General features: G+C 48.1%; 1 protein-coding gene across 2 annotated transcripts in view; it reads left to right on the forward strand.

Moving 5' to 3' along the window:
* The window catches only part of LOC149435188 (disintegrin and metalloproteinase domain-containing protein 19-like), a 42,872-nt gene extending 35,620 nt beyond the window's left edge, over nucleotides 1-7,252 (forward strand). For both annotated transcript variants that reach the window (XM_089662917.1, XM_089662918.1), the window contains exons 13-16: nucleotides 73-175; nucleotides 3,021-3,266; nucleotides 5,739-5,866; nucleotides 5,978-7,252. In XM_089662917.1, coding sequence (XP_089519043.1) covers nucleotides 73-175; nucleotides 3,021-3,266; nucleotides 5,739-5,866; nucleotides 5,978-6,035 — 535 coding nt within the window. In that variant the 3' untranslated portion in view covers nucleotides 6,036-7,252. The remainder of the gene's footprint in view (nucleotides 1-72; nucleotides 176-3,020; nucleotides 3,267-5,738; nucleotides 5,867-5,977) is intronic.
* The last annotated feature ends 9,807 nt before the right edge of the window (nucleotides 7,253-17,059 follow it).

Below are 17,059 nucleotides of genomic sequence, written 5' to 3' on the forward strand. Positions count from 1 at the left end.
GTCAGGACCCCCTTAGCCACATAATATGTAGATGTCCTAAACACCTTCTAATGGTGATTTGTTTTCTCGCAGAATGGGTAACCCTCCTCGCCAGCAGCAGCCGCGCGCTCAGTCCAAAACAATCTTCACGCAGCGCACCGTTCCCCCATCTGCTGCCCCGCCGGCCGCACAGAAGGTAACATAACCGCTAAAAGCCATGATTGTGAACTTTATCACATACACAAATGGAAATATAGTGAATGCGGGGTCCGGGGAGAGCGGATATAGTGAATGCGGGGTCCGGGGAGAGCGGATATAGTGAATGCAGGGTCCGGGGAGAGCGGATATAGTGAATGCGGGGTCCGGGGAGAGCGGATATAGTGAATGCAGGGTCCGGGGAGAGCGGATATAGTGAATGCGAGGTCCGGGGAGAGCGGACATAGTGAATGCGGGGTCCGGGGAGAGCGGATATAGTGAATGCGAGGTCCGGGGAGAGCGGACATAGTGAATGCGGGGTCCGGGGAGACCAGATATAGTGAATGCGGGGTCCGGGGAGAGCGGATATAGTGAATGCAGGGTCCGGGGAGAGCGGATATAGTGAATGCGGGGTCTGGGGAGAGCGGATATAGTGAATGCGGGGTCCGGGGAGAGCGGATATAGTGAATGCGGGGTCCGGGGAGAGCGGATATAGTGAATGCGGGGTCCGGGGAGAGCGAATATAGTGAATGCGGGGTCTGGGGAGAGCGGATATAGTGAATGCGGGGTCCGGGGAGAGCGGATATAGTGAATGCAGGGTCCGGGAAGAGCGGATATAGTGAATGCAGGGTCCGGGGAGAGCGGATATAGTGAATGCGGGGTCTGGGGAGAGCGGATATAGTGAATGCGGGGTCCGGGGAGAGCGGATATAGTGAATGCGGGGTCCGGGGAGAGCGGATATAGTGAATGCGGGGTCCGGGGAGAGCGGATACAGTGAATGCGGGGTCCGGGGAGAGCGGATATAGTGAATGCGGGGTCCGGGGAGAGCGGATATAGTGAATGCAGGGTCCGGGGAGAGCGGATATAGTGAATGCGGGGTCCGGGGAGAGCGGATATAGTGAATGCGGGGTCCGGGGAGAGCGGATATAGTGAATGCGGGGTCCGGGGAGAGCGGATATAGTGAATGTGGGGTCCAGGGAGAGCGGATATAGTGAATGCAGGGTCAGGGGAGAGCAGATATTGTGAATGCGGGGTCCGGGGAGAGCGGATATAGTGAATGCGGGGTCCGGGGAGAGCGGATATAGTGAATGCGGGGTCCGAGGAGTCCGGATATAGTGAATGCGGGGTCCGGGGAGAGCGGATATAGTGAATGCGGGGTCCGGGGAGAGCGGATATAGTGAATGCAGGGTCCGGGGAGAGCGGATATAGTAAATGCGGGATCCGGGGAGAGCGGATATAGTGAATGCGGGGTCCGGGGAGAGCGGATATAGTGAATGCGGTGTCCGGGGAGACGGGATATAGTGAATGCGGGGTCCGGGGAGAGCGGATATAGTGAATGCGGGGTTCGGGGAGAGCGGATATAGTGAATGCGGGGTCCGGGGAAAGCGGATATAGTGAATGCAGGGTCCGGGGAGAGCGGATATAGTGAATGCGGGGTCTGGGGAGAGCGGATATAGTGAATGCGGGGTCCGGGGAGAGGGTGATACAGTGAATGCGGGGTCCGGGGAGAGCGGATACAGTGAATGCGGGGTCCGGGGAGAGCGGATATAGTGAATGCGGGGTCCGGGGAGACCAGATATAGTGAATGCGGGGTCCGGGGAGACCAGATATAGTGAATGCAGGGTCCGGGGAGAGCGGATATAGTGAATGCAGGGTCCGGGGAGAGCGGATATAGTGAATGCGGGGTCCGGGGAGACCAGATATAGTGAATGCAGGGTCCGGGGAGAGCGGATATAGTGAATCAGGCCTGGCTCGCTTTCCATGGTAGGCTCTACTTGAGGGGTAACTTGAAGTACCGTCCTCCGGGTGACCGTGGTTGTCCGAGGTCGGAGTGTGGGGGTGAAATGGAGACTATGGACCACTTCTTGCTTCAGTGCCCCTTTAACGTAGAGGTGTATAAAGAGGTGGGTGGGGCTCTGGGTGTTCCTTTCCTGCACCGCATGTCTTATGCGGAGTGGGTGTATGGAGCATTCGAAAGTTGACTGGATTTAGACACTTTGTTCTTAGTCAGTAGTAGTCCGTTACTACACGTGGAATGCACGGTGTCAGGTCTCCATCCAGCGAATGCGGGGTCCGGGGAGAGTGGATATAGTTAATGCGGGGTCCCACTACAAGTCCCATCATGCCACTGCCTTTGGGAGTCATGTTTGTAACTGTCAATCTTGCAATGCCTCATGGGATTTGTTGTTTGGCAACAGCTGGAGGTCAGCCAGTTTGACACCCGTGCCTTAGCGCCTGCCTCGACGCTGAAGACTTGCTCTGAAATGAGTATGCCGATCAGGCTGAGCATCAGGAGCTACCGCATCATGGCCAATGGCTCTAAACCTGGAAAGCATTCTACAGCTAACCCATCACTGGAACGGGCACTGGAAAGCTCCTTACATGGAACCCATTGTCTGAAGGTCACTTGCAGGCTATACTGTCAATGTCCAATCAAGTGGCACTTCTTAGGCTATAGTGACCAGCTCAAGCAGCAATGTCTTAATGGAGAAAAAAATAGTGCCAGTAAAAAATAGATTGGTCTTTTCCCAGTAGAGCTAAAGTAGAGATGTCCATCCTCCTAGAACACTAGTAAAAACCTGAGGCATGCCCAGTTATCCTGGGAGGGGCCACCCTGGGCCAGCTTACATTTTTTTTGTCTCACAGACCAGGGACCTGATTTTTCTCTTTTGCAGTTAAGCAATACAGCTTGGTCACCCCCGGAAGATATAACAGGGCACTTGAGGACTAATTCCGATTAATTGGGTCACTGCCTCATTTATATTTGACCTGCCTGTTATGGAGTGGGACGAATACATGATTTCCTGCTTGATAATTTTTATTAATGTTACTCTCCATCCACACAGAGCTCTTGGGGCGTCTTTCATGGAAAAAGCAGTGCGTCAACAAGCAGTTCTCAGCCGGTCAACATCGTGCGCCCTCTACACCCGCCCTCCAGCCAGACGACCAAATCCTTCATACAGCTGAAGCCATCCAGACCACCTCCACCAGTCAAATCATCACCCATCATTCCGGCAAAAGAGGAGAGCCAGCTCAAAAAGCTTCTACCTCCAAAGAAACCACTGCCCAACTGTCCTGTCCGCACTCCACAGGTACTTTGAGCTGTCCATTCATCCATCTGGTAAAAGTCAAAGAGTGCATCCACCCAAAAAAAAAAATCATATCATTAGTAGAGTCCCGGGTGGGGTGTGGGCTTAGTCTTTTTTTTTTTTAGCTTCTTTTACTTCTTGATGGCTCCAGCAGTGAGATCTTCAAGATCAGGGCCTGATTCATCAATTGGCTGAACAGGAGAGCCAGCTCACCAAGCTTCTACCTCCAAAGAAACCACTGCCCAAATGCCCTGTCCACACTCCGCAGGTGCTTTGAGCTGTCCATTCATCCATCAAGAAAAAGTCAAAAGAGTCCATCCACCCAAAAAGTCATATCACAAGTAGTGTCCGGGGGGTGGGGTGAGGGGCTTAGTCTTTTTTTTTAGCTTCTTTTACTTCTTGATGGCTCCAGCAGTGAGATCTTCAAGATCAGGGCCTGATTCATCAATTGGCCGAACAGGAGAGCCAGCTCACCAAGCTTCTACTGCCAAAGAAACCACTGCCCAAATGCCCTGTCCACACTCTGCAGGTACTTTGAGCTGTCCATTCATCCATCAAGAAAAAGTCAAGAGTCCATCCACCCAAAAAGTCATATCACAAGTAGTGTCCAGGGGTGGGGTGGGGGGGGGGCTTAGTCTTTTTTTTAGCTTCCTTTACTTCTTGATGACTCCATCAGGGAGATCTTTAAGATCAGAAATTGATTCACCACTAAGCCAATTAGGAGAGCCAGTTCACCACCTTCTACCTTCAAAAAAAAACACTGTCCACCTGCCCAGTCTGCACTCCACAGGTGCTTTGAGCTGTCCATTCATCCTTCTGGAAAAAGTCAAAGAGTCCATCCACCCAAAAAGTCATATCATTAGTAGAGTCCAGGGTGGGGTGGGATGGGAGGCTTAGTTTTTTTGTTTTTTTTAGCTTCTTTTACTTCTTGATGACTCCAGCAGTGAGATCTTTAAGATCAGGGCCTGATTGGCCACTAGGCCAATTAGGAGAGCCAGCTCACCAAGCTTCTACCTCCAAAAAAATCACTGCCTACCTGACCTGTCTGCACTCCGCAGGTACTTTTTTGCTGTCCATTCATTCATCAAGAAAAAGTCAAAGCGTTCATCCACCCAAAAAGTCATATCATAAGTAGTGTATGGGAGTGGGGAAGGGGGCTTAGTTTTTTTTTAGCTTCTTTTACTTCTTGATGACTCCAGCAGTGAGATCTTCAAGATCAGGGCTTGATTCACCACTAGGCCAAGACTGCCATGGGTGGCCTCAGTAATTCTAATTTAAATTTTGTTCAATATATGTCTGTTTTGTTTCTGTAATTCTGCTGTTCTCTTGGTGCACAACTCCACATATGGTGGTCTTGCTCTAAAATAAGACTTTCATTTAAGTCATCTTCTAACGGGCAGGGCGTGGCCAGAAACACCAGGAGGTGGCTCTCCTTTCCATGATACCTGGAACGATTAAACATATTAAGAAGAATCTATTCTGATTCTTTCTAATAGCTGGTCATGCCTTAATTCCTACGCACTGGAAATCCCCCACTGAACCATCCATTCAAGAATGGGTTACTGAACTGAACTCCATTGGAGCAAATGGAGATGCTGGCAATTGCCAACGATAATTTCATCAAATTTAAAGACTCGTGGTCTTCATGGACTGATTTTGTTGATTCTTCTGAGATCTTGCCCTTTCTTAGGAATTATGTTGGCTACACTGGCCCTCCTTTCCATGATACCTGGAACGATTAAACATATTAAGAAGAATATATTCTGATTCTTTTTAATAGCTGGTCATGCCCTAATTCCTAGGCACTGGAAGTCCCCCACTGAACCATCCATTCAAGAATGGGTTACTGAACTGAACTCCATTGGAGCAAATGGAGGAGATGCTGGCAATTGCCAACGATAATTTCATCAAATGTAAAGACTCATGGTCTTCATGGACTGGTGTTGTTGATTCTTCTGAGATCTTGCCCTTTCTTTGGAATTATGTTGGCTATACTGGCAGCTAAGAACAGCTGGTTGGACCATTCCATCGGAAACTTTGCCTTCTACTCTTCCTTCCCCTCCCTTTTTGCCTCTCTCCACCCCTCTTCTGTTCTCTTTTAGACTCTTTTTTTTTAGATACCCTCTATTTTTATCTTAAAATTTTGAAAAGGTGTTTTATGTAAACCCTTACCTCACTTCTCAGCAAAGGCTCCCCCCTATGGAATTATATATATCACACTTTTTAAACTGAAAGCCCACTTTGGCTCTTAACTTGATTTTCTGAATCCTACCAATTCAAGCGGATTCTTGAGTCTGAAATCAAGTCATACAATTGTCATATCTTTTTGATCATTGTTTAATTGTTTTATAGTTTCTGGGGAGATTGTTATTGTTATTGCTATTTTTTGTGGTAATCTCAAGTCTAAGCGATTGTATGAATGCCACATTTTTTCCAGTAAAAATATATTAAGCGATTCTGTTGTTCTCTATCCAGTTAAATCCTCCTCGGAAGCCGCTGCCTGGAAACCCAATCCAGAAGAAGGACTGTTTACTTGTCATGACACCGGCCAACAGTAAACCTCCCATCACTGAATCCGCCACCCAGCTTAAAGGACACCACTGGTAGGTACTGAGCTCCTCAAAGCCATATACCACGCTTAGTCATAGGTTTGTTCAAGGTACACATGTACTTGAGCTTCATCTGTCTCATTGTCTCTTACTCTGTGTTCTTAGGCCAAAGCCAGGAAGCAAAGTTCAAGCAGCGGCAGCGGCATTCCTCCAGAAACAATGACATGCAAGGTACTTGTGATTTTCCTCTGCCAAGGGCTAGGAGGGGCAGCGTCCTGACATTTGCACTATTAGGATGAGATTACCCCTTCAGATCCTTGAATGACATATTTTCAGATTGGATGGACATCGCTGAGAGGTTAGAGATGTGACTACCTTCAAACATCCATGAGTCCATGTTGTGGTGTACTGCACTGAAAGGAACCCCCAGACCCGTGGTCTTCCTGGCTTTCTCAGCCACCTCTGTAATAATAGCACTGAACCCTGGGATAATGTCTCCAGATGTGACTTATGGAAGGATATCTTGAAGGGTTGTCTGTCATACTGGAAGTTTTCTAGGAATAAACTTCTTCTTCTTCTGAGGTAGATGTTATGTTCTCCATAATCAACCTAGACTTGTGGGACCACTGATGAAATCTTACAGAATCCTTGGAAATTGACTGTCTGTCTATCAAAAAAATGGACATTCCCTTCTTTCAAAAGGCCTTATTTCGGAACACATATTATTGAATTCCAGTGATGTCCGCAAACGTTGATCATAATTATTGTTTTATTTCATACCTTCATAATTTTCTATAATAAGATGTTTGTGAAGGTTCTCATTTATACTCTGGTTGTGGTATAGCTAGTAGGTGTAAGTCACATTCTACTCTTGTAATCTTCAAGACGTTTCACAACTCGTAGCTAAATGTCTTCAACATTACAGAACACGTCTAGTTGAATTTGACTAACTACTACTACTAGATACCTTCTTAACTTCACCTTTTTTGGCCTACAAACCCCACACAAAGGGTGGCTTTTTGGATAAATGTTCTTGTTGTTACTGCCCAGGCTACATGTAGAGGATGTGAAACATCTCAAAAGGTCCACCTCATCAGTGGTCATGTACAAGGACAAAGTTGTGCCTCATGTCCTGTTGACAAATGATGATCTTTGAGGATACATCTTAAGCATACAATAAAATGGACCATGAGTCCTCCATGGACCAACCAATTAGATACATTTCCAGTCTGTCATGGTTTCTGTTAAAGGACCTGTGAATATTACACATTATGAATGCAGAAACTTGTTGGTATTGAAGATGTCAGTATATCCGAGAATTTACTTGAAGCTAACCAACTTTGCCCATAGAGATTACAGTAAGAGCACTTTAAGGGGTCTAGTTATAACATTCCTCAAGTTTCACAGTTGGGTTCAATTGAAATAAAAGTGTGAATCCTGGGTGAAGGTTGTGTGAATCTTCCGTGAACATGTTCATAAAAATGACCCCCAAGTGAATCTAGATTGGAAGATGTCCACGATGTTCCTGGTTTGGTTGGAACGTGTAACATTTTGATTTTACTATTACTTTCTGTGGCCTTAGTAAAGGTGACTCCGATAAAAACCAAGCATTCCTTCACTTTGGAAGCATTCCTTCACTTTGGAAGCATTCCTTCACTTTGGAGGGATTCCTTCACTTTGGAGGGATTCCTTCACTTTGGAAGCATTTCTTCACTTTGGAGGGATTCCTTCACTTTGGAAGCATTCCTTCACTTTGGAGGGATTCCTTCACTTTGGAAGCATTCCTTCACTTTGGAGGGATTCCTTCACTTTGGAAGCATTCCTTCACTTTGGAAGCATTCCTTCACTTTGGAGGGATTTTCTCTCACTTCCAGTTTTGTTTATGGGACAGGAAGTAGAGGGAAATCTCCCCAATGGGACACAGATGACAAAAAAAAATATTGACAGGGATTATACCCCTCCTTTACTGTATTCACAATGGAAAAAAATGTAAAGCCCAATTGAACTTTTAGTTTGACTACATTCATGCATCAAAACAGCTGTGCAAAGTCTTATGGATTATTTTTGTTTTTTAGAAAGTAGCCACAGGCTGGGTAGAAAAGGCTGCCCCCTGCCAGCATACCTTTGCATGAAAACAGTGGTCTCTCTGCAGAGGTCTAACATTAACCATGCTAAGTCAGAACTAGAGAACTCCAATCAGCAAGACCCATATTAGGTGCTGAAGACTTGCTCTGGCTCAGCCGGAGGTATGAATGAACTCTGGAGAGAGACCTCTGCTTCCCCCATAGTTGGGGACAGGCTTTTCATACTGTAGTTGCACCCCTTTTGTTTTTGATACACCTGGAATGCAATGCATTTGGTGAATTAAAACTTAAAGTCAAGTCAGGCTTTAAAGGTAAGTCAGACTTTAAAGTTTCCGCCTCTTCTAAAATTTCTAAAAAAAAAAAAAAATATGCTGAACGAAAAAAGTGGCTATGCAGCAGATACCATGAGCCACTCAACGGCCACTTTATTAGGTCCACCTGTTCAATGGCTCTCTAACACAAATTGCTAATCAGCCAATCACATGGCAGCAACTCAATGCATTTAGGCATCTAGACGTGGTGGAGATGTCTTGCTGAAGTTCAAATCGAGCATCAGAATGGGGAAGAAAGGGGATTTAAGTGACTCTGAACGTGGTATGTTTGTTGGGGCCAGATGGGCTGGACTGAATATTTCAAAAACTGCTGATCTACTGGGATTTTCCCACACAACCATCTCTGGGGTTTACAGAAAATGGTCTGAAAAAGAGAAACTATCCAGTGAGTGGCAGTTGTGTGGAGGAAAATGCCTTGTTGAGGTCAAAGGAGAATGGGCAGACTGGTTCCAGATGTCAGGGCAGGGCTGTGGAACGGACAGGTAGGCCTAGTGGCAGGGTAACGCACTGACTGATGACAACCACCACCAACAGACCGAAGTCCCTCAGGGCGCGGAGTCTAAGTCCCAGGCTGCCCTTCACCAGGGCCCCTGATGGTGGGGATGGACTTGACGCAGCCAGGAACCAGGTCACGGCCCCTGAGACACCCCGGCTGCGGTAATGGCTGCCGCCAATGGCGTGTAGCTGGTAAGAATGACAATAGCGTAGTCAGGCAGGCCGGGTCGACAACAACGGGACAAAACGGTACAGAACAGTAGACAGAGAATCACAGGTCACGGGCCGGGTTCAGCAACGGAAGGTCAGATCAAAGGAAAACACAGAGAATGGTCTAGTCACAAGCCGAGTCAGACACCAGAAGAGTCACGAGAGTATAAACAGAGCTGTAGCAAGACAAAGACACAATACACAAGTGCAAAGAGCATGTGCGGATCACAGGCTTATATGTACTCAGCCACACCCCTCTGGGGGATGGACCTCAGAGACCTGAAGGCATAAAGGATTCCCACCATGCTCAGCAGAAATCCAAGATGGACGCCAGTACATGAAGCTGCACAGTCTCTGGGAAAAGGTAGGACCTTGACACCAGATGATAGAAAGGTAACAGTAACTCCAATAACCACTCGTTACACCCAAGGTATGCAGAATCCCATCTCTGAACACACAACAAGTCCAACCTTGAAGCAGATGGGCTACAGCAGCAGAGGACCACACCAGGTGCCACTCCTGTCAGCCAAGAACAGGAAACGAAGGCTACAAATCACACAGGATCACCAAAACTGGACAACAGAAGACTGGTAAAACATTGCCTGGTCTGATGAGTCTGGATTTCCCTAGAGATGGTTGGGCGTGAAAATCCCAATAGATCGGCAGTTCTTGAAATACTCAGACCAGCCCGTCTGTCACCAACAACCACGCCACGTTCAAGGTCACTTAAATCCCCTTTCTTCCCCATTCTGATGCTCGTTTTGAACTTCAGCAAGTTGTCTTCACCACATCTAGATGGCTCAATGCATTGAGCTGCTGCCATGGGATTGGCTGATTAGCCATTTGTGTTTGCAAGCCATTGAACAGGTGGACCTAACAAAGTGGCCGGTGAGGGTATAGGTTAGGTAAAAAAAAAAATTTTTATGTTTTTTCTACATTTTATTTCTATAAGGCTGTAAGTTCTTGGAAGTTCTATAGGATTTGGCGAATATTAAGAGCTCACGCATGGGTGCATTGGGTCATATAACATGAAATATGGCCGTATTGTGGGAGTCGCGGGCGATGCGTCCCGTCACCCGTACTGATAAATCTCAGGATACGGCTGTACGTGGGCATACACTGGAAGGTGTGAAACACGCACACGCATAGGGACGTACAGCCCCGAATGCAGGCCACCTATGTCAGGGTGGCACTTGCGTGTTCTGACGCTCAGAGCTGCGCGTACCCGCGCACAGCCATACCGTGTCACTGACTGGTACACAACACCAGTGGCTCCCCGTGGGGGTGGAACGCGGCCGTATTGTACATCACATGGGCCACCAGGCATGAGCCTTAATAGTCGTGTCTGTCCTGCGAGAGGAAGAAACTTCCAAGGATGGAAACCCAACTTATTTCTATCATTTATAATATTGATCTAATCTGACCCTTTTTTATATAAAAAAATGTTTTCATAAAATTATTTATTTACTTTATTAAAATGAAATAGGAATGCCAATATATATATATAAAAAAAAATAAAAAAAAATATATATGTATCAATACAACCATAGCGTAAGACTGAGACGCATGAGGTGGTCGCAGAGGCTGCGTCTCTCTGGCCATGTTATTGGTGTCCCTGGATAGTATAGATTGTAGGTCTGTCATGTTTATCCTGCGGGTTTTCCGAGGGGTCTGCACTGATATCCTCAGCCCGATCATAGGACCCCCCCCCCCCCCCAAACCGTCCCGGATTCCGACCCCAGCCTGTCGCCCCAGGACTGCCAGGTACCCCCCCCCCCCCAATATTAAGAGATGTTTACAAGGCTTGTGCTCTGCCTGAGCCGAATCTTCATGGGAAGTGCAAAGACTTTTGTACTGATATTTAATTGCTTGGTACTGAGAATTTTACTTTTATTAAAATAAATGTTTTTTATATATATAACTGATGTGTGAGGGTCTTTATTTCATGTACACTGATATGTTACATATAGTTACATAGTTAGTCTGGCTGAAAGAAGACAAAAGTCCATCCAGTTCAACCATAGAGAAAAAAAAAAAAAAGTTAGAGTCCCGCACCCACAGTGGATCCAGAGGAAGGCGAAAAACCCAGCAAAGCACGATCCAATCTCCTCCTGCAGGGGAAAAATTCCTTCCTGATCCCCCGAGAGGAAATCGGATATTCCCTGGATCAACTTTCCCTATAAATGTTATATCCAGTTCAGGGGCGGACTGACAACTCATGGGGCCCCCGGGCAATAGGGGGATCATGGGGCCCCTGTGTCCTTGCCCAAACTCAAAAAAGCCTATGAAAAAGGTACCAGGGGCATCTCATGGGGCCCCCTACTGACCCCGGGCCCTCGGGCAGTGCCCGAGTTTCCAAATAGTCAGTCCGCCCCTGATCCAGTTATATTCTGTGCAGGGGCGGACTGACAACTCATGGGGCCCCCGGGCAATAAGGGGATCATGGGGCCCCTGTGTCCTTGCCCAAACTCAAAAAAGCCTATGAAAAAGGTACCAGGGGCATCTCATGGGGCCCCCTACTGACCCCGGGCCCTCGGGCAGTGCCCGAGTTTCCAAATAGTCAGTCCGCCCCTGATCCAGTTATATTCTGTGCAGGGGCGGACTGACAACTCATGGGGCCCCCGGGCAATAAGGGGATCATGGGGCCCCTGTGTCCTTGCCCAAACTCAAAAAAGCCTATGAAAAAGGTACCAGGGGCATCTCATGGGGCCCCCTACTGACCCCGGGCCCTCGGGCAGTGCCCGAGTTTCCAAATGGTCAGTCCACCCCTGATTCTGTGTATACAAGAAAGGATCCAGGACTTTCCTACAGCAATCCACTGAGCCGGCCACAACCAACTCTGGAGGGAGTCTATTCCACATTTTCACAGCTCTTACTGTGAAGAAACCTTCCGTGTTTGGAGATTAAATATGTGAGCTGTTAGAACTTAGGCGTCTCTTCAATATATTCTGATATTGCATACTGCGGGTCATTGTCTGTGGCTCCATCTGTGTCTGCTGACTCACTGCAAAGACCAGGAATGGAGGGCGCACCAGCCTGGCGGATTACCGCAATAATGTTTTTATTTGTAAAAAAAGGAGTAGATGTATATTCACAAACAACACATCGAATATTGTAATGGGCAGGAAAACGTCTGGTGTCCTGGGCGAACCCCAAATACGTGAAGACCTTCCAAACAGGCTGACGCGTTTCAAGGGGTGATCTCCTCTTCATTATTACTATACAGGATTTATATGGCGCCAACAGTTTGTGCCGCACTTTACAATAGAAAGGGGGGCGGTACAATTACCATACAGTTCGGTACAGAAGGAATCGGAGGGCCTTGCTCATGGAGCTTACAATCTAAAGGGAGGTGGAGGGGGTACAAAAGGTGATAGCTGTGGGGGATGACTTAATGGAGGTGACTCAGGTACAGTTCTTAGGTGGGGTGGACTTCCCTGAATAAATGGGTTTTCAAGGATCATCTACAGCAGGGGTCTGCCAGTTGACTGTCCTTAAGGCTTTAGGGGGGCCGGACTGTGGCCGGTGGGAGTAGAAAATGCCCCGGCATCAGTGGGAGTAAACACTGGTCCACCATTGGTTTTAATAGGAGGAATATTCAATATTATTATTATACAGGATTTATGGCGCCAGCAGTTTGTGCCGCTCTTTACAATATAATGGGGGGCGGTACAATTACCATACAGTTCAGTACAGAAGGAACTGGAGGGCCTTGCTCATGGAGCTCACAAGCAGCACGAATGAAATGGCACATCACACATCGTAATGGACATGAAAATGTCTGGTGTCCTGGGTGAAGACCTTCCAAACAGGTTGACGCGTTTCGAAGGGTGATCCCCTCTTCATCAGATTGGCTGTGATGAAGAGCCCCCAGCTGCATCAACAACCTCATCTGCAGATATTGCCCAAACCGTCCTCTATGCTGATCCCAAGAACTCCTGCTCTCCAGTTCCCTTGTTACCTCCTCCCACGCTCACCTCCAGGACTTCTCCAGAGCCTCTCCAATCCTCTGGAACTCCCAGCCCAAGTATGTCTGGGTTAGCTCCTACCCTGTAGATCAGTGGTCTCCAAACTGCGGTCTGGGGGCCAGATATGGTCTTTTGCTTGCCTCTATTCGGCCGTTGGGACACTATTGTTCCAACTGACACCAATGATGAGACACCATTCCTCCCACTTTCACCATTAATGGGATACTCTTCTTCCCACTGATACCTCGATGGGGCATTATTTCTCCTGCTAGGACCAATGATGGGGCGCTATTCCTGCCACTGATACCAATAATGGGGCGCTATTCCTCCCACTGATACCAATGATGGGGCACTATTCCTCCACTGACACCAATGATGGGGCACTATTCCTCCCACTGACACCAATGATGGGACACTATTCCTCCCACTGACACCAATGATGGAGCACTATTCCTCCCACTGACACCAATGATGGGACACTATTCCTCCCACTGATACTAATGATGGGGCACTATTCCTCCCACTGATACCAATGATGGGGCACTATTCCTCCCACTGACACCAATGATGGGGCACTATTCCTCCCACTGACACCAATGATGAGGCACTATTCCTCCCACTGATACCAATGATGAGGCACTATTCCTCCCATTGATACCAATGATGGGGCATTATTCCTCCTACCAATGATGGGACACTATTCCTCCCACTGACACCAATGATGGAGCACTATTCCTCCCATTGACACCAATGATGGGGCACTATTCCTTCCACTGACACCAATGATGGGGCACTATTCCTTCCACTGACACCAATGATGAGGCACTATTCCTCCCACTGATACCAATGATGGGGCACTATTCCTTCCACTGACACCAATGATGAGGCACTATTCCTCCCATTGATACCAATGATGGGGCATTATTCCTCCTACCAATGATGGGACACTATTCCTCCCACTGACACCAATGATGGGGCACTATTCCTCCCACTGACACCAATGATGGAGCACTATTCCTCCCACTGATACCAATGTTGGGACACTATTCCTCCCACTGACACCAATGATGGAGCACTATTCCTCCCACTGACACCAATGATGGGGCACTATTCCTCCAACTGACACCAATGATGGAGCACTATTCCTCCCACCGATACCAATGATGGGGCACTATTCCTCCCACTGATACCAATGATGGGGCACTATTCCTCCCACTGACACCAATGATGGGACACTATTCCTCCCACTGACACCAATGATGGGGCAATATTCCTCCCACTGATACCAATGATGGGGCACTATTCCTCCCACTGACACCAATGATGGGATACTATTCCTCCCACTGATACCAATGATGGGGCACTATTCCTCCCACTTACACCAATGATGGGGCACTATTCCTCCACTGACACCAATGATGGGACACTATTCCTCCCACTGACACCAATGATGGAGCACTATTCCTCCCACTGATCCCAATGAGGGGGCACTATTCCTACATCTGACACTAATGATGGGGCACTATTCCTCCCACTGATACCAATGATGGGGCACTATTCCTCCTACCAATGATGGGACACTATTCCTTCCACCGACACCAATGATGAGGCACTATTCCTCCCACTGATACCAATGATGGGGCACTATTCCTCCCACTGACACCAATGATGGGGTACTATTCCTCCCACTGACACCAATGATGGGGCACTATTCCTCCCACTGATACCAATGATGGGACACTATTCCTCTCACTGACACCAATGATGGAGCACTATTCCTCCCACTGACACCAATGATGGGGCACTATTCCTTCCACTGACACCAATGATGGGGCACTATTCCTCCCACTGACACCAATGATGAGGCACTATTCCTCCCACTGATACCAATGATGGGGCACTATTCCTTCCACTGACACCAATGATGAGGCACTATTCCTCCCACTGATACCAATGATTGGGCATTATTCCTCCTACCAATGATGGGACACTATTCCTCCCACTGACACCAATGATGGGGCACTATTCCTCCCACTGACACCAATGATGGGGCACTATTCCTCCCACTGACACCAATGATGAGGCACTATTCCTCCCACTGATACCAATGATGGGGCACTATTCCTTCCACTGACACCAATGATGAGGCACTATTCCTCCCACTGATACCAATGATGGGGCATTATTCATCCTACCAATGATGGGACACTATTCCTCCCACTGACACCAATGATGGGGCACTATTCCTCCCACTGACACCAATGATGGGGCACTATTCCTCCCACTGACACCAATGATGGAGCACTATTCCTCCAACTGACACCAATGATGGAGCACTATTCCTCCCACCGATACCAATGATGGGGCACTATTCCTCCCACTGACACCAATGATGGGATACTATTCCTCCCACTGATACCAATGATGGGGCACTATTCCTCCCACTGATACCAATGATGGGGCACTATTCCTCCCACTGATACCAATGATGGGGCACTATTCCTCCCACTGACACCAATGATGGGACACTATTCCTCCCACTGACACCAATGATGGAGCACTATTCCTCCCACTGATCCCAATGAGGGGGCACTATTCCTCCCACTGACACCAATGATGGGGCACTATTCCTCCCACTGATACCAATGATGGGGCACTATTCCTCCCACTGATACCAATGATGGGGCACTATTCCTCCTACCAATGATGGGACACTATTCCTTCCACCGACACCAATGATGAGGCACTATTCCTCCCACTGATACCAATGATGGGGCACTATTCCTCCCACTGACACCAATGATGGGGTACTATTCCTCCCACTGACACCAATGATGGGGCACTATTCCTCCCACTGATACCAATGATGGGACACTATTCCTCTCACTGACACCAATGATGGAGCACTATTCCTCCCACTGACACCAATGATGGGGCACTATTCCTCCCACTGACACCAATGATGAGGCACTATTCCTCCCACTGATACCAATGATGGGGCACTATTCCTTCCACTGACACCAATGATGAGGCACTATTCCTCCCACTGATACCAATGATTGGGCATTATTCCTCCTACCAATGATGGGACACTATTCCTCCCACTGACACCAATGATGGGGCACTATTCCTCCCACTGATCCCAATGATGGGGCACTATTCCTCCCACTGATACCAATGATGGGGCACTATTCCTCCCACTGACACCAATGATGGGGCACTATTCCTCCCACTGACACCAATGATAGGGCACTATTCCTCCCACTGATCCCAATGATGGGGCACTATTCCTCCCACTGATACCAATGATAGGGCACTATTCCTCCCACTGACACCAATGATAGGGCACTATTCCTCCCACTGATACCAATGATGGGGCACTATTCCTCCCACTGATACCAATGATGGAGCACTATTCCTCCCACTGACACCAATGATAGGGCACTATTCCTCCCACTGATCCCAATGATGGGGCACTATTCCTCCCACTGATCCCAATGATGGGGCACTATTCCTCCCACTGATCCCAATGATGGGGCACTATTCCTCCCACTGATACCAATGATGGGGCAATATTCCTCCCACTGATACCAATGATGGGGCACTATTCCTCCCACTGACACCAATGATGGGGCACTATTCCTCCCACTGATACCAATGATGGGGCACTATTCCTCCCACTGATACCAATGATGGGGCACTGTTCCTCTCACCGACACCAATGATGGGGCACTATTCCTCCCACTGACACCAATGATGAGGCACTATTCCTACATCTGACACCAATGATGGGGCACTATTCCTTCCACCGACACCAATGTTGAGGCACTATTCCTCCCACTGATACCAATGATGGGGCACTGTTCCTCTCACCGACACCAATGATGAGGCACTATTCCTCCCACTGACACCAATGATGGGGCACTATTCCTCCCACTGATACCAATGATGGGGCACTATTCCTCCCACTGACACCAATGATGGAGCACTATTCCTCCCACTGACACCAATGATAGGGCACTATTCCTCCCACTGATCCCAATGATGGGGCACTATTCCTCCCACTGATACCAATGATGGGGCACTATTCCTCCCACTGATACCAATGATGGGGCGCTATTCCTCCCACTGACACCAATGATGGGGCACTATTCCTTC

The sequence above is a fragment of the Staurois parvus genome, unplaced genomic scaffold, assembly GCF_062004578.1.
Source record: "Staurois parvus isolate SC_StPar_1 unplaced genomic scaffold, SC_StPar_1.0 ptg001588l, whole genome shotgun sequence".
Lineage (NCBI taxonomy): Eukaryota > Metazoa > Chordata > Amphibia > Anura > Ranidae > Staurois > Staurois parvus.